General features: G+C 30.6%; 1 protein-coding gene and 1 long non-coding RNA gene across 2 annotated transcripts; one reads left to right on the forward strand and one right to left on the reverse strand.

Moving 5' to 3' along the window:
• Positions 1-2,204: 2,204 nt before the first annotated feature.
• LOC118054452 (GSH-induced LITAF domain protein) lies at positions 2,205-3,857 on the forward strand. The gene is made up of 3 exons (XM_035066047.2): positions 2,205-2,544; positions 3,304-3,430; positions 3,547-3,857. Exons 1-3 carry the CDS (start codon positions 2,351-2,353, stop codon positions 3,628-3,630), a joined length of 405 nt encoding a protein of 134 aa, XP_034921938.1. The 5' UTR covers positions 2,205-2,350; the 3' UTR covers positions 3,631-3,857.
• Positions 3,858-7,767: 3,910 nt separating this feature from the next.
• LOC140955431 (uncharacterized) lies at positions 7,768-9,001 on the reverse strand. Its single transcript, XR_012169474.1, has 2 exons — positions 8,375-9,001; positions 7,768-8,270 (listed from the first exon to the last, which is right to left on the reverse strand). It is a non-coding gene; the product is annotated as an uncharacterized lncRNA (long non-coding RNA).
• Between the last annotated feature and the right edge of the window lie 10,568 nt (positions 9,002-19,569).

The raw sequence follows: 19,569 nt of genomic DNA on the forward strand, positions 1-19,569 counted from the left end.
CCAATTTGTTTGAGAAAGGAAATAACCTGATATTTATGCATATACTGCCATGATGGATGGGTTTTGCAAGGTAGGCAGATCAAATTAGGTGATGGAGTTGTTGAACGCAGCTTTAGAGATGAGGTTGACACCAAATGCGGTTACTTGTAATATTTTGTTTGATGGGTTTGCTAGGAAGGGAGGCCAATTAAAGGGTCTGGTGTGTTGAAGTTGATGAAATGGTCAGATTCCATCTGTTTGAGAACTAGATCTCCAAGGTATTATGGTTTGTATAAAGCTACGAGTTACATTTATCTTGGGAAAAGCTGGGTATAAATTGTCTTAGGAAGTTCAACTAGAAACTCAATTCTTGAGTTTTCCTAATTAACTTAGTAGATCAGGTTTAATAATATAATTTAGATTAAAATATTAAAATTATAAAAATTAAAGATTAAAGTAAGAGAAAAAGAGAGCTATTAACATGTATTGAATTCAATTATGTTATATATCGCAATAATAATTAACATAAAAACTAAATCGCATAGAAGATATTTGTAAAAAATATATTGTGGATCCTTTCACATGGCACTATGAGCAGACTGTTCACAGTGCTATTTTTTCCATCCCTTTTTTTTTCATTTCTTTTTTATTTGACCCTTATTAGACTAAATTATATGTCAATTTGTTAGGAAAGGATAGAGTTGAAAGATGAGACACCAAAATAAAAAGATACGAGGGGAATAGGAGCCTTTAAAAGGCTAGGCAATTTTTTTATTATTATAGTCCCTATACTTCACAAATTATAAATAATAGGTCACTTTAGTTTCCAAAATTAAAGGGAATAATTAATTTTGGTTTAAAACTTTATTTTTCTTATTTTTTTACCTTGAAAGAGGTAAGAAAAAGTTGTTTCAAGTTGATTTCATGTTTTGAGAAGGTTTTTTTGGTGTTTTTAAAGCTATAAATAGATTTATCATGTTTCTTATAATCCCTATAATGTTTTGGTCAAAAAAACCATTAGTCCAGTTCTTTTGACCACCACAATGGCTGGAAGCTAGGCAATACAAACGACGTATCGTTTGATTTTTTAAAAAAAAAAATAATTAAGAAAGATGATATATTGTCCGCTTTAGATACGAAAACAAAAAAATAGCTCGATCGTGCGGGCCCTAATAAAACGGGTCAGGTCCAACAATGCCTGACCTTTCATTTTTAAAAAATTAATTCTTTTTTATATGTTTTTTTTAAATTATTTTTTTATTTATATCTAGATTAATAATCTTTCTCTCTTTTAATTATGCAATAAATATATTATACAAAATATTAAATAAAAAAAAATACCATTAATACGTGGTGGTTAATTTGGCTTTCAAACATTTCTTTTCTTAACAATCATTATCTAACAAAACTATGATGATTTTGTTATCTGCCGAGCATCCTATAACTCTCACTCTCACTCACACACAACACCTTAATTTTCTATCATGAAAAAGACAATCTATCAGTTCGGGTTTTATAGCCGGGCTCATAGATATACAATATCCACATGGCAGCTCAGGTCAATTGGCCCAAACATCATACATGTCTGGGCTCTGCCACTGTAATTATGAGACATTAGTAGTCCATTTATCCATGGGCTGTAGATAGAAGCACTTTACAGTGGCATAGAACTTGTTGGCAAACCATGGGCTTCAGGCCCATTGGACATGCTCAAACATAAACTTGCATGCTCTGGGAGAGAATGAAATAGGAACAGTGGATGATGCCAGCTTCTAGGCTTCAAGCACGTGTGAAAAGTTGGAAGTGATCAACGACTCATTTGTAAATTGTTCATCTAGAAGCCATGGACACGTCTAGAAGCACATGGATTTTAAGAAATTCCTACCTTCCCGGTCGCCCAATTATTCAACCAAACTCCTGTAAGGAGGGTTCTAGATATTTTTTACTAGATATAAAATCTGATGGGATTTTGTAGAATTCGAGTTTTTAATAATTGATTTCTCATTTAATACATTATTTAAATATCTTTTTATTATTTTTAAAATTTATTTTTAACATCAATTTAAAAACCTAAATAATAATAATAATAATTTTAAGCAAAAATTCTTCATGTTTAGCAACGGTCCAACTTGTCAATCCAACTAGTTTTATTCAAGGTGTTCCCGGTTTAAGAAGTTAAAACGGAACGTTCCTGACAAGCGACGAGTCCATCGACTACTTTTATTAAAATAAATTAAATAATAGTCAATGAGGAGTGGCGTTCCAGCATTGCTATCAAGGGCTCTACATAGAAACCCCAAACATCCTCTTGTTCATTGAAAAAAAACATCTATCTTGATCCATCTCTAATAGGAACAGGAATCCATTGAGAATGGGGCAACAAGACCAGCCTGTCGTCGGAGTTCCTTACTACGCCGGCCAGAACCCTTACCAAGCCGGAGCTATTCCGCCAAACGCAATCGTCGGCGATCCGAAGGGAATCCCGATTCAACAGACTATGTATCGCGACACCCCTGCTCCTTTTAACTGCGTTTACTGTGGTAATTCAGGCGTTACCTTCGTTAGGTAACCACTTAATCCTCTCTCTGCCACTTTTAGGTTTTTTATCTTATTATATGCCAATATCTTAAACTTTCAGTGGTTATTTATGCAAAATTGAGTTGCTGTTCCTGCTAAATGCAAAATCACAACTACTAGGAATATTTTACAATTAATTGCGAATTCTTCGAAGTTTTATTCCTATATGTTGGCTTTCCTGTCTTTCTTTTAGAGGAAACGATTTCCAAAAAATAATCAATTTGTCTGCTAACTTAGTAATGAAGAATAGGATTTTTGATGATGAAGACGATTTTTCTCCATTCGAATTCAGTGAATGCTGTTGTGTGTAACCCAGATTAGTGAAACTATCACTCATAGCCGTTGTTATTGAACCAGCAATGTTGTTGGGAATTATGTTTGTTGGCATTTGTCTCTTCCTTTGAATTCTGAATTTCTGCTTTGGAATAAAGGGATTGAGAACTGACGGAGCAACTCTGCAGTGTTTTATTGTCTATACAAACATAAAAAATGGTACTAACACAAATTTGCATTTTTTTAATGAAATGGTACTTCCATAACACCATTACATACTTAATAAGATTTGCTTGTATAGATTTTTCTCTTTTCCTTTGTTGTTGAAGAGTAGACTGTCGAAACAGAAAAGGAACAAACAATTATCTCACTGTTGCAATAGTTTTCCAAGTTCTGGCACTCTATGTTCTCTTCGTTTCTTGTCCTTGTCTTGTCATTTCTTTCATGGATTGATCCTCCCTCTCCTGAATACAGATCAAAGCCTAGTTTGGCAGCTGTTGTTGGTTGCATGATGCCTTTGATGCTTGGTTTTTGCTTTCTTTGCCCTTCTATGGACTGCCTCTGGCACAAGTATCACTACTGTCCAAGCTGCAAAGAAAAGGTGAGACATTTCATACATTTCACCCTGTTATTTCCCGGTTTTCTTTAACTTCTCTAGTGTTGTATTAAGATCAGAATGCTAGCATGGTAACGGTTGTATGCTCTGTTTTGCTGTAGGTTGCGGACTTTGAGAAATCAGATCCTTGTGCAGTGATGGATCCTCCTCACTGGACACAGGAGAGCTTCGCATTGCCTGCATAATATGTTTGTTTGTTATCTCTATCTTGCATTCTTCCAGGCTGAATTCTATGTTCAACATGTGTATTGCTATATATTTTGTGTTATAGACTGTTCGATACTTCATGCATGTAGATGTAAAAAGGTACTGTCGTTGCATATGTGCTTCAAAGAGAGGGGAACTAGCAGTGCTTTCCATACAGTACAGCTCTGATTTTTAGTGTTTGCTCTTGTAAAAAGCTATTTTTTAAGCTTGTGTCCTATTTTACTTTGGCACAAAATATGTGCTGAGCCTGCTGAAAAATCTTCATATGAAAATGATTTTTTCTTGACAAATAAAACAACCGATTGGGGTATTGCCCTTCCAAAATAGAAGGCATTAAGCTAGCTATTGGGAGCAATATTGTAATTTCACATGGATCAAATAATCATTAGCATATTGATTGGGCACAATGTGGTCTTTTCACATTTTCACATTATCTTAACACAATATAATGACTAAAATACTCTTAAATCAAAATAATTTTAATTTAGGTTTAGGGGCACATTTGTCTTTTTTGAATGCATAATGAATTAACCTATTTACCCTTGGAGTCATAATTTTTTAAACTTGAACCAAGGGTTGTTTTGCCTTTTTATTATTTTATTTGTAATAGCTGTAATAAACTTAAAAAATATTTTTTAAATAAATGATTGATGCGTGCGTAGCATATGTTGATATGTCAAACCACCACTCTGCATGCTTATATCGGTGTATGCAGCGGCGTGTGGTGGTGGAGTTTGTCCATCTGCGGTGGCGTTAAAATCCTTACATCATCTATTGCCTAATGAGGTGGCGCATGCAATGTTTGGTGTGGTGATTTGGATGCGGCCACCTTTTCTTTCTTTTTTCTTTTTATTCTCCTTGAAAACAAGTTGCCTAATAAAAAAAATCTATATTGCGCTCTATCTTGTTTAGGTTTATGATTTAGCCCCTCTTGTTTTTAATTGTATGATGTCTTTAATTGTATGATTTTCATCTTGATTTTTTTTTTATTAACTTCAAGTTTGTTTTCTATTTCATCCTTCATTGAAATTTTTTTTTTGCTTATTTTTTTATTTCAAATTTGATTTTATCTCTTTTGATTTATATTTCTTTTTCTTTCTATTCCTTTTGTAAAATGTATGATTTTTTTTAATTTCACCTTAAAATCAAACAATGCTAATTTTTCATTATATTTTGTTTTTATTCAATATTTGATCTTGTTTTGGATTGATTCTTTTTTAATTTCATTATTTAGCTTTGGATTGGTTAGAAATTGAGGGTTATGGATTTGAAAGGGTAACATGTGTGATATAATTTTTTTATATATATATATATTTTTTCAATTTTATCCTTTGATATTTTACCTTAATTTTTTTTTTTTGTTTCTCTAAAAATTATCAATCTTATAAACATATTGCTGATTTCATAGGTGTACTCAAGTCGACCTGTATAGTTTTCTACCCTTTTGTTTTGACTTTCTTCCTATAATGCTTTATTAAATTGAAATGTATTTTCATTGTTTTCTTTTAATGATTTTTTTTTTAATCTTGATCATTTTTTTTTAGTTTGATCTATATGATGTTATTATTTTTTTATCATCTTATTAGATAAGATAAACTTATTTGATATAGCTGGATTTATGACTAGAATCATGATTTTTTTTTTATTACATTTTTTAAAGCAAGCTTGTGGTCTCTTAACTTTCTTTCTAAATGCTGAAATTTTCCCCCCCGGTCCACGTCGTATTATAGGCCACGGGACTAGTGTTACCTAAACAACCTCTTTCAGGCAAGACTTCCCCGCTTTTGGAGAATCCAAACCAAAAGTAGACCTGTGTTTGTGAAGACAGAGAAGAGAGTTCCTTGCTTCTCGTGGTTGGTTTTCTTACGTGTGTTTTAAGAGCTTTTTTTTTTTCTGTTTAATAGTGAAAAAAAATCACAGTTAAAGCTTTTTTTAGCTTCTATTGGAAAATAACTAATAACAAACAGTTTCTTGATTTTCTATCAAAGTAGAGTGTTGGAAGTTCTTATTTTTTTGTATTTGCTTGCACTGCCAGAAATTTAGCAAATATAAATGTAATTGCTGGCGGAATTTTTCTATCAGTAGATAATGATGAATTTTACAAACAGACTTTTCCATTACTACATCTGTTGTTAAATACCGACAAAAGCATTCTGTCAAAACTGAAGGAATTGCAATGAGAAAAGAAAAATTAAAAAAAAAAGAAAAATATAATTGACATGTAAATTTTGCCAACAAAATTAATTTGGTGATAAAGTTTTTCCATAAATATAACGACAGAAACAATCATTTAGTATATACCAATAGAATTACAGGCGATATTGACGTAACACTTTTTATCAATAAAATGACCGATGAAATGTCAGATGGAGCAATTTATTAGTGGATCCATTAGTAATATTTTATTTATGACAGGGTGATTGATCCTCCCCTCTCCCTCTTTTATTTCTCCTTCTTTATTATGCATTTTTTTCTGTAACAAACAGTTACCCTCCATAAATCTCAATACAATTCAACCTCCCATGATAAATTTAGCCGCCAAAACACTTGATTTGTCAGCTTTCGTGTTCTAATTTATATTTTATTAAGGATTCTCCACCTTAAGAAAATATACCCTTTTTTTATTTGAACACAATTTTTAAATGTTAACTTTGTTGTGTGTGTGTGTGTGTGTGTGTGTGTGTATTGGTGTTCAGTATTTAATAGTTTTATCTCAAACAATTTTATTATATGGATTTATAATTTGCTCATGTTATGGTTTGTTTTAGATTTTTTTAAATTGTATTTGTTTGTAAATTGATGAAACTTATGTCAAATTCTTGACTCCGGTGTTTTGTGATGAAATAAATAATGACTTATTTAACGGGTTCATTTTCATATTTTAATGGAGTTCATAGTTTTATTAATTACATATTATCTAATTTGAGAAATATTAGTGGAGGCGGTATTAGATGCTCATGCAATTGGTGTAAGAATAAAAAATTTATCGATTCAGATATTGTAACGATGCATCTTCTATAAAAAGAATTCATAAAAAAAAATACTTGTGTTTGTATGCACACAAAGAAACATATATTCCTTACGATACCTTGGTAGAGATGATGGCTGGGTTAACTTCTAATGTTAGCAACATGCATAGAGTTGTAGATGACACTAATGATCCTTATAGGAATATGATTATGGATGCGATCGGAATGAACCAAGGTTGCAAAAAAATAGTTTACATCATCGATGAAAATTTCATTGTTTCAATGGAGCCGGGTTTTCAATATCCTAAATAGAAAGCACAGGTCGATGCATGATTTTCAAGGTTTAAGATTTGTATTAATTTAAATATTTTTTTTATAATGTTAATTTGATTAGTTTACTGACATTACTAAATTTTTAATGCAATGAAAAATTTGAATGGGGGAGAGCCAATGATAATATTGCGATGAGAGTTTGGGAGAATCATGCTACAAATCAAAATCAAGATTATTTTCTTATTCCAAATATTAAAATTTTATTTTTCATTTACTAACAAATAATTTATTGGTAACATATAGGGTTTGTAGTAATAATAATAATAATAATAATAATAATAATTCATAATTTAGTAATTAGATAGTTTTCATATAATATGTATTAACTTTATTTTATTTTATTTTGGAAAAAGAAATAAAGAATACCTTGATAGATTAATTTTTTATTAATTAATATGTAAGTTAATAATTTATTAAGTACTTATCAATTAAATAATATCTCAATTAATTAAATAAATTCTTATGGTTTTAAAGATATTAATTTATAGAATTGTCTCACTTTCCATACTCTTCAAAGAATCATATACACAAATCTTCAATGCCAGGCTCTTTAACAGCTACACTTTGAGCTTTTTCAGAAGAAAAATATGAATAGCAGCCTTTTTTTTATTGGAATTATATTTTCGGATTTTATTTGTTTTTTTATAACAATTTATTTTGAGGTAAATTTAAATTAGGTAGATATGTTTTTCATATGAGAATAAGATATAAAAATAACAAAACAAAACAAGAAATACTATAAGTTTCTTTATCGTTACTTTAGTTTTGCTTTATCGTTACTCTAAATTTAGTAAGATGTAAGGGAAAAAAATCGATATAATTATAATTTTATTATTAAATATTGAAAGATATTATAACAATCGAAAAGCAATACAAGCATCTCTTCAAAAAAAAAAAGAAGATACAAGTATTTAGCAAGTATTGCTGACAGCAGGGAATGCTAACATGAGTAGCAGCTATTTAAATTATTTTTTATTTAAATCATATCTATATAATTTAGAACTCCTTCTTAGCCTATCTGAGATCTCTTGCCCTACTATAAGATAAGCATTAAATATAAAAAATATAAAACAGTTGATGCTCATGTTCCGTGCTGTGAGGACATTGCATTGTAGATATGCATCATGTTGCTGTTATAGATATGCATCATTTCAGATTATTCGGCGAACTTACAAATAAATAGTATTGTTTAACCCTTTTACAATTACCATACGTGCAAGAAGCGATTGCATGTGGTATACATACAAAATACAGATACCTTAGCAGACGACATTAACGAAGCCCTCGATGCGTGGTGGAAGAACCTGTGTATATTGCTGTCATGTAAAGTAGCCGCCGTAAAAGAATACAGAGGAGCTATGGCTCTACTTTTAAAAGGAAACAAATCAAATAAATTGTAGAGCACACGAAGAGCATATACCTCTTAGAAGCTAGCTGGATATATCGTCTCTTCCAAAGCGACTTCTGATCAAAAACTTGCCCAGCAGAGCACACGAAGAGCAGATCCAACATGAAAGATAAGAGCCCGTCTCGTTAGCCAAGGACACTTGCTGTGAACCTCATGAGGATTCTAGCTATAAACCGCCTTCTTCTCGCTGCTTCCATGGATTGACCTTGTAGCGCGCTGCAAGCTGAGATCATTCTCTCCTTTTCTCTTGAGCACTGCATAAATGCTCGTGTTCTTGAATCCGAGGGAGGCTACAGGCAAGTCATCCTTGGCTACCACACAAGACTCTTTATCTTCATGTTGGATCCCTCTTCAGTACCTTCCTTCGATTAATACAAAAGATGGAGCCATCTGTTACGATGCAAAGCTGAGACTTTAGGCTGCCTCTCGGCCTCTATTTATAAGCCAATGATAGGGTGCCATGAGATCAATTGGATTGCTAGGATACTGCTCTATCGAATTATATATCAGCGTTATCATTCACTAATGTGCCATCATCTAATCGCCAAGATTCTTGTCGTGGAAAATATTCAATGGGTCAGATTTGAAGGGTAAGAACCACTGTTACAGGGGCTCGGCCTGGCAAGTTGATTGAGTGACTCAATGACCTGAGGCCAAGATTAGATGAGGTTTTTTTTTAGACCGTTCATATAGTTGACTAGGAAATACTAAGAAGATCTAAGCAGTTGACTAGGACAAATCTAGATGATGTTATGAGTTAACCCGTGAAAACTCAAATGACTCACTGAGTCAACCTGAATGGGACTCACTAATTTTTTTCTACAAAAAATTGTTATTTTAATGTTTTTACTTTTTCAAAATTAGGTTGTTTCGTGTTAAAAAACAAAAATTCCCAACGCGATGTCGTTTTTTTTTTCAAAAAGTGGTTAAGCATTTGTTTTTCTTTTGACATGTTCTTGCTAGTTAATTTGTATTTTTTAAAATTGGCATCACATATTGATTGAGTGATGGTTATTTTACAGGATAATTTGGGTTGGATTTATATTTTTTTTTAATTTAATTTTTTTTTATCAATTTTATCCCTTGATATTGGATTGATTGTGAATTGATTTTTATAATTTATTTTAAATATTTTTTATAGAATTATCACGGTCTCATGACCAAGATCGTAAAATTAACAAATTAACCCGGATAAATCCAATATAACATCGTATCAATATTTTTTAAAAAAACATCATCATCAAATATGATATAATATCATTATTTTAAAAATATTATCCAATAAACATTATATTTTAAGTTTAAAATTATTATTTTTTATTATAAAAAATGTTGATAATACTTAGATATTTTTTTTACATTACAAAAAAAATCCATCCAATTCGCAGTGTCCGAGGTAACAATAATGTAATAAGTTTTATGGCAAGTTGTAAATTTTATCGTTTCCATTATTATCGTGGACTGCTGTCTCGTGCCCTTTGGATCGAGGGCATCCGAGATGGGGGTTTTTGACCTTACTTGGCAAGAGGATAGCGCAAAATCTTCAACGAAATATCTTAGATTTTAGTCGAGATGGATATTTATTTTTTTCCAGGCATCATGAAAACGGGATGGATGGACCGTTATCCTCTCTCGTTTCTCTCTAACTTTTATAGTCTCATTATTATTAATAGCAGTTCTCAAGGCAGTTGTCATCCTTGGCTGAGCAAGGAGGGGCCGGGGCCCTGCCAGCCACCCCTGCCTCCGACCCTCCCTACTACAAGTCAATGTCCTCGCTACCGATCCAAAACCCTGACAGCTACTTATTGGTTGAAGTTGTACGAGGCCGACTTCTAAAGTGGCAACGTTTCGATTTATGGTTGGTTGGTGATGCCGACTTGATTGATTTTATATATTCAACGGCTGAAAATCACACGGGATTTTAACGGATAAACGTGTGAACTAGAAAACTCGACCATGCTTCTTCAATAATACATCAACAAAAGATACATTTCCTTTGTTTTCGTTTTATATTGTTTTTGAAAATAATTAAAAAAAATTATGTTTTTTATTTTAAATTATTTTTCCTTAATATTTTCATATCATTTTAATATATTAATATTTAAAAAAATATATTAAAAAATAACTATTATCAAATTACTAAATAAATTCCTCCGCTTTCGAGACGTGAGATCGAAAATCCTGTGCATGAAAGGGTAGTGGCATGCATATGAAGATGTGTTATCATCATACAGGCCCCACTTGTAGCCTCACAGGATCTAATGGGAGAAACATGTGAAATAATAATGTCTATTTGGAATTATTATCTTACATTGTTGTACTCGTGACAAGGCGAGATCATGCGAGCCCTCCATCCCCAATTCATCGAGAATTTTTTCGTTAGTTGCTTTCTATCGGCTGCTTTTGGATTCTCCTGTATTGTGTGCTTTTGCAACCATTTTAATGAATTTACACAGATTAATTAAGCTCGAATTTCTTGTTTTAATTATCTTAAAATATTCTTTTAAGTTTTACTAAGAAATATAACACACAAGCCGGATATAACATGGCTGATTTAATTAAATAAAACCCCATTAATCATCTCTTTTCTAATCCCATTTCCAACCTTTTTTTTTTTTTAATTCGTGTGATCATGTAATTTCTTTTATTGAATATAGCCGATGGGTGGGGGGCGGGGGCCTAGGGGCTATCTATTGAAAAGTGAACACATAACGCTTTTTACGTGCGCTAAAAGAGCTCATGTTCCCCGTGAAGTGATCCTTTTCAGAACTTCGCCGTATTCACTTTTAGAACAATAATTGTATTAGTTTTTTTTTTAATTTATTTTAAATAAAAAGATATATATATATATATATATATATATATATATATATATATAAAATAAACAATAATTCTATAAATTCAGAAAGAGCCCAATTCTAATGGGCTTGGTGTAAGAAAAAAAGGCTCAACTTAGAAAAAAAGTTCAATACTTATATACTTAGAGCGTGTTTGAAAGTGTGGTTACTGTTGTTTTTTAAAGTGATTTTCACTCAGAAAAGCATACCAATAATATTTTTTTATTTTTTAAAAATTATTTTTGAAATCAGCACATCAAAATGATTTGAAAACATCAAAAACATATTAATTCAAAGAAAAAAAAATTTCAAATTTTTTCAGAAACACTTTTGAAAAGCACTCTCAAACACCCTCTTAGTTTTAGAAAAAAGCTTAGCATATGAGAATTTTTTATTTATTATAGAGAATATTTTTACTGATCCAATATATTTTGGATCATACTCTCTGCATTTCTAAATGTAAAAAAAAATCTCACAATAATCTATTATATTTTCGTCTTATTAATATTTTTATAAAAGATATTTATTTTTTTATTAATACATATATATATATAAATGATATTCATTTATCATTAATTTTATCAAAATAAATCGACTCTTTAATCACTTTTTTTATAAAAAAAATAAAAATTATAAGTTATAAATATCCCATAAATTTTTCAAGTTTCAAGTTTACAATTTTCATTTTTTATTCCATTAACCTGCTATAGAAGATTTTTTATAGGTAAATGGCTTCCAACGCCAAGAAACACTTGTTTTGACCATCTTAACTACGGAAAATGAAGCAGATTGCAGTACCAAATTCACCCCCGAAAACCTTGTTACTAAATCACTTTGAGTTATTTAGGATATAACATGTCTATTTGATAATCTCAGTAATCATTCCAGCTTCCTCTATTTTCATATATTGTATGGATTCTTGCCTCTTTTTTTACCACCCTCGCCTGTTATTTACATTGTTGACACCACCAAACACCTAAAATGTCCTAGGAGTCTAACTTAACCGATTCAATCAATTCTAAACTGTGGCCTACGAATAAGCCATTTAGTTAATAAAGTATTTAGTATTATTAAAAAAATTCGAAGTTGAATCTCGTGATCAATTAATACTCGATTGAAAGAACTAAAAGGGTTAAGGAAAGAAAGAACTGAATTATATATAAAAATCCAACATTGAATAATGAAAAAAGATTTAAGGTCGGCATGATGAGCTGATATGTTCGTCCAAAACTAGTGTTCTTGTGAACAATTTAAGGTCGGGATAATATTTTCAATTGTATGTACTATTTCTTTGATATTTTCTGTATATTGCTAATTAATTTTGTTATAAAAAATATTTTAAATCCGTGACTGCCAAATTTGTTATTTTTTTTTTTATTAACATGGACTTTCTTCATCATTCTTATATAGTTTCTACAGCAGAGATAGCAAGGAGTATAAACTTTTGTGATCTTGATCAAATAGTTGTTTGACAGCAGTTTTGGAACCTTATATTTTAGATGTAAAGGCACATAATCACAAGAATATCATCAACACCTGCAAATTGAAAGTTTGGCAGCAAACGGACATAAATGATGCAAGTATCTGATAATTTCTTTAAAGGAAGTACACCTGCTTCATCCTTCAAGCAGAATGCGCTTACCGGTGTGCATTGCACTATCGTATCAGTTACTCGCAACTCATACATGTGTTAGAGAAAGAAAGTATACTGGGTTTTTCATCAGCTAATTTATCCCATCCTTTGGGTTTTAAAGTATGTAATGTCCTCCGGCCTCCGGTGAGAACCTATTCTAACAAATGAACAGCATAAAATCAGATAGATTAACAATGCTGCATAATTTCAGGGTAAGTAAACTAGCTGACCATTTCAAAGAAATGTTGGCAAACTGAGACAGACAGCATACCCTCCAGCATATGGGTCATTTGCATAGCATTTTTCAAGGCATTCTGAAACTTAAGAACGCTTCTATCAGTTTCCTGCATTGAATTTGTGAGTAGAAAATCAGAATTAATGAACATAGCTAGGCATGTTTTTGTTGCATCCATAAAAGTGCTGTAATCTATTGTAGTCAAAACATGTGATTGCTGTCAGAGCATGCTTTTGTTAAACCTTTACAAAACTTAACTCGTGCTGGCAGAAATTAGCATCGCCAACTTAAATGCTAATTATGAGCTCACATGGGAAGCGTTCGCATGTTGTGTTCTTATATAATCACCAAATAAAACTCTAATTTGTTATAACACTACCGCTCAAATAATCGTTCACGTGCCCTCTCTGGCACTACTGCCAACGACATGAGCAGCATCTCTGTTCTCTAACAATGTCACATATTAATCTGCAAGTTTCAGTATACTTTATCGGCTCCTTCCTTTTTCTCTCTCTAACAATTATTTGAGACTTGCACCTCCAAACTCCATATTAATCTGCAGGTTTCAGTATCATTAAATGCTGCTTCAGAATTCTCAGATAGCCTTCCCACCAAAAGCACTCGCAACCTCAGTTCCCACGCATCCTCCAATAACACAAGAAACTGGCATGGCACGTAATCTCACGGGACAAAAACATCCTCTGGAACTCCAAATTAATTACAAACTCCTATTAACCAGGTTCTACTCCAGATAATTAGGAAAGCAAACGCATCAAAATACCTCATTCTAAACGCCACAGTGGCAGATCCACCAGGCGGAGGTGTCTGCGACATGCCATCACTCCCGACATCAGACTTCCAGCTATTAACACAGGAAGCACCAAACGCTGGATGGAAACAAATATGAAATTGGTTTAGAGGCATGAAAACATTGTTTTTAACTGTTTATTTGTCTCACACAAAAATAACATCTCCAGAATATAACTAAGGCTTTTAAACTTCTAAAAAAATAAAAAGACAAGACCAAAAAAAAAATATATGTATTTTTTGTTATGTTTCTTTTCTTTGTAATAACATATTTTTATAGACTTGAAATATAATAATAAAACAGAATTATTATTTATCAAATAATATAATTATTAATAAAATAATAATGTTGATGAACCACTGTAATTGTCAAGCATATCAAAATACTTCATTCTAAACGCCAGAGTGGCAGATCCACCAGGCGAAGGTGTCTGCGACATGCTATCACCCCCAACATATATCAGACTTCCAGCTATTAACACAGGAAGCACCAAACGTTGGATGGAAAGTTTAGGATGGAAACAAATATGGAATTGGTTTAGAGATATGAAAACATTGTTTTTAAGTGTTTATTTGTCCCACACAAAAATAACATCTCTAGAATATAACTAAGGCCTTTAAACTTCTAAAAAAATAAAAAGACAAGACCAAAAAAATATATATGTATTTTTTGTTATGTTTCTTTTCTTTGTAATAACATATTTTTATAGATTTGAAATATAATAATAAAACAGAATGATTATTTATCAAATAATATAATTATTAATAAAATAATAATGTTGATGAACCACTGTAATTGTCAAACACATCAAAATACTTCATTCTAAACGCCAGAGTGGTAGATCCACCAGGCGGAGGTGTCTGCGACATGCCATCACCCCCGACATGTATCAGACTTCCAGCTATTAACACAGGAAGCACCAAACGCTGGATGCTTCCGTTTTGTTGTATTGCTGGCATTCAACATGTGATTTTGCAGTATCATTAAAAATCAGCAAAAGACTAATGAAAATTTAAAGTCATTTGGTGGAAAACTTTTATTTTATAACATCAACTTTCTTTGTAAAAAAAAAAAAAAAAACCCTTCTCAATCATGGACGAGAACGAGTTAATTGTTATATTTCTCCAATATGAACTCGGATGTACATATAGGTTGACTTGATTCTTGCCTGCGCCATCCACCGCAACTGATGAATATGACGCAATAAGAAACAACACAGCAAAATACCAAGCATAAGCAATACAAATTCTATCATAGTATATTCAAATAAAAATTCTAATTTGAAATTTTATTGGTGAATATTTATCTTTAATTATTCTACTAAAATATAAATTAAACAACTTTATCTATATTAATTTTAAGCTTAAACTAAACAATAATAAAAAAAATAACTTAGGAAAATAAATTTTCAAATTGAATAAGAAAAAAAAAAAGCTCCTACATCAATCCATCGGGTTAGAAAGAACCCATGTTCAAATTTAAATTGTTACTACCCCAATCTCAATTATAAGTTTTAGCTTTAGTCCTTTCATGCTAAATTTTATATAAGAAACCTCAATTCATAATTTTTATATTTTTTTTGTTTATAGAGTAATGAATTGCAAATCTTAAACTTATTTTATCATCATGTATTGCATTTATATAATACATGATTAAATCTACATTTTGTGATAAAAACAAAGTTGTAATAAAAAAAAAAGGCATTGTCTAAATAAATAAAAATGTTGAATATCTTTCATATTCTCTTTGCACCCAACTTGAAGCCATTAATATGGAAACCATCTATTACATTATTACTTTTATTGTTGTCGCTGTTTATGTAATAATTAATATCATAATCATCATCAAAATCTCCACAATATCATCATCGTCAAGAGGTTCTCTCCTCTATCCTCACCTCTTAAACAGGTTTTTTAAATTAGCTATAGAACCATAATCACTCTCCACATGATTTCTCATAATTCTCACCTCTATCAACTAACATGATCATCCTCTCTTATACAAGCACATTATTCAACAACCAACCTCTAGGAAGCATTAGGCTTTGATATTAAATAACACAAAAAAAAAAAAAAGCTAGCATGAGCAATACAAAATTCTATCAAAGTCACCATAGAAAAACCCTAACTAAATATTTTTGTTTAATTAGTCTATTGACATATAAGTTAAACAACTTTACTTATATTAATCTTATGTTTAAATTGAATAAAAAAAGTATATTTATATTAATCTCATGTCTAAACTAAATAAAAAACATACCTAAGAAAAATGAATTACTAAACTAATAATAAAAAAAAGTAAGTAAAAGCTCATGTTAAGTCTAAACAAACTTTTTATTATAAAAAAAAGTAAAATGACGTAGGGATTTCATTGTAGTTCCAGACACAGATTAATGTGGATTGTGACAGTGAAATTTACATGAGTACAGTGTGTAATTAAGATGACCATGAGAGGCATTTTAGTATTTTCACATTGTCTTTTCTATTTTTTTTTATTTGAAAAGTTGATGGCGAGTGTTTCACACACCTCAGCGAGTGGGTGGCACCTACTCCATTAAAAAAGTGTGTGAGACACCTCATAACAGTAAAATCTGGTCATACATCGTCTACATAGATACACAAACATGTCATCTTCCATATAATGTAGCGCGTATAGACAAATCATGGTTGGATTACTGCCAGTTATCGACTATTTGTGTTTTTTCTTTCTTTTCTCTCTCATAATAACTAAGGTACATAATTATAATCTGTTTGTTTGTTTAATGTTTGGGTTTAGCAAGGATTACCAGACCCAAACACCTTAGATCTTACCAACACACTAGACCCAAGCTATTTAGGTCTGACAACAATGTCAAACCCAATAGCTTTGGATCTGGCAACAATGTTTGGTGCCAGACCCGAACACGGGTCTAGAATAGCCCCAGACCCATGGCTCTCGGGTCTGGCATGGCCTCATACCCATTTCTCTTAGGTCTGTTAAGGTTGCTTGACCCAGGTGCGGGTTTAGCATGGCCCAAACCCAAGGGATTTAAAACATTCTTTATATTTTTAATATTTTTTTAACATTATAAAAATAATATTAACACGTTGCAAAGCGCGGGCCAATATAATAGCTATATACTAAACCCCTTGGCACATTTATTATGAAGCGCGGGGTTTTATCGCTGAATTTTGGGGTGTTTTTCTGCCATATATAGATTTATTTTTATCTTTATAATATTTTTAATGTGTTTTTAAATTAAAAAAAAAACTATTGAAAAATAAGTTTTAGAGGCCAAAATTCTTTATACACCACCACTATTGTTGGATGCCGTCTGATGTTTGGCGAATTTTTTATAAAATTGATTTTGTTAAAATTAATTGTGGGCGCTAATGACAGACAAATGGCGTTAGCCAAGTTGTCAGAGTGCAAGCTCTGTAGCTTTTAGGCGCAGGTTCGTACCTCTGGCCCAGCATTTTCCTTTTGTCTCTTTTGACATTTATTGTTTAATTTTTATTTGACGATATTAAACAATAGGATCATGAATTTTGATTCAATTCAACAAGTAAAGCTATAAGTTTGAGAGAAGTCAAAAGGCAGATTTTACAACTTTGGAATTGGAAATCAAACGTTGCCCAGATAGAAATTTTGACAGCAAAAACCTCACTAAGAGAGATTGTGAGATTGTTTTGCGGTTTTTATTGTAGAGGAAATCCAACACGCAGTTTCTCAGCTTAAATGTGTTGTTAAATGATACTAAATTAAGATTCAGATTTTCAACATTATGTTTAGAAAGATGGTAAGAGGGGAAGAAGATCAAATCACCAAATAGGCCACCCATTTAAAATTTTAATTTTTGTTCTATTCTTAGTTTTCTAAATTTTTTCTCTTTGATTTTTTTTATTTTGGCTTTTTTTAAAAATTTCTATAGGTTTTTCAATTTTGTTTAATTTTTGAATCATTTAATGTTTTATTTTTTAAAAAAATATAATTTTTCTCTTGATAATTCAAGGGACATTTTTATCAAAATAAAAAATGGCTCATAAAAAAATATGAGAATGTTTATGGACTAAGAGGTTTAATAGAATTTGATTTATTTTTATTTCATTATATAATTGCATTGCTAATCAAAATTTATTTTTTTATTTTTCTAAAAAAATTTGTAATGAAATACATCATCTAATATATATATATATGCGCGCGCGCCTGATCAAATTAACAATTAAAGATATATTAAAAAAAATAATCCTTCTTCAATGTTGGGATTTTAATAAAAAAATAGATTTAAAAAAAATATTATTTAATATATGATTTGCTCTGAACATCATCATCGGCCATTTAAATTGCTTTTAAGTCTGTTTTGATTATTTTTTTTCAACTGATTTTTTATCTGATTTTTTTTTTTTTTTTTTTTTTTTAAAAAAAAATATATATATATATATATATATTGTTCTAAGGAAAGTAACTTTAGTACATTATAGGCTGAATAGATAGCGGATAAAAAGGTAAAGGTTGAGGATTATACAGACGAAAGAGTTAAATAAATTCCTAGAACGGTGGAACTAACCCAAAACGAGCAGGAGAGACGTCATGGATGACGAGTTGTGACATAGGGGCCCACAAATCCTTTCCTCTTATGTGATGCTGCCGCACCTGCACCTGACAAAAGGCTTATCTACCTCCACTCCATATGCCTTCGCACGTGAGTTGTTTTTCAATTTCTTTCTATGGTCCCCGTTTTATGATTACTTCCGCTATTGATTTGGTGTGTTTTAAAGTGTAGTTATAATTATTTTTAAAAGTATTTTTTATTTGTAAAATATTAAAATAATATTTTTTTTATTTTTAATATTAATATATAAATATAATCATAAAATGCTAAAAAAATATTAATTTAAAATAAATTAAATTAAAAAAATTAAATTTTTTTAAAAGCGCTTTTAAAATGTAAAAACAAATATGTCATTTCATAGATTTTTTTTCAATTTTTAATATTAGATATGTTAAAGAACATGGATTTAAAAGGTTAATTGAGGTTTTTAGATTACTTTTTTCAATTGATTTTTTTTTTATTTCATCATTCAACATTAATTTATTGAAAATTAAGTTTCTTGATTTTTTATTTGTTTTTTATGGAGTTATTTCAATCTTATAATCTGGATAATAGTTTTGGTAGGTTAGCCCAATACCAAATTAAAAAAACAAGGACCCGTTGGCCCTTTTCAAATTAGATACTTTTTAAACATAAAAAAAAAAAATTCAAAAAAATCATGAAGTTATATCCTCATTCAATAAAATATTAAGGAATGAAATCAAAAATAAAAGTTTCAGTAAAAAAAATCTAAAACAAAACAAATTGCAATCAAAATAATAGTGACAAAGTTCGAAATAAAAATAAAATAAAAACAATTGATGTGGGATGAAACTGAAAAAAAAAATCAATTAAAAAAATAATTTAAAAAATAGCTATAAAAAAATGATGATCAAATATGTCAGATGAAAAAACCGAAGGAAGATAAAATTAAAAAAAAAAAATCTAATTTTATAAATTACCTTCAAATAAAACAAATAGTTATCAAAATATCAGATACCAAATCTGAAGGAAAAAACAAATTAAATGGATGCTTTAAATTTTTGAAGGGTTGGGTTTGAAAATTAAAAAGAACAAAGAAAAAGAAAAGTATTCAAAATATCAGATACCAAATCTGAAGGAAA

This window comes from Populus alba, chromosome 3, assembly GCF_005239225.2.
Source record: "Populus alba chromosome 3, ASM523922v2, whole genome shotgun sequence".
In the NCBI taxonomy this organism is placed as follows: Eukaryota; Viridiplantae; Streptophyta; class Magnoliopsida; order Malpighiales; family Salicaceae; genus Populus; species Populus alba.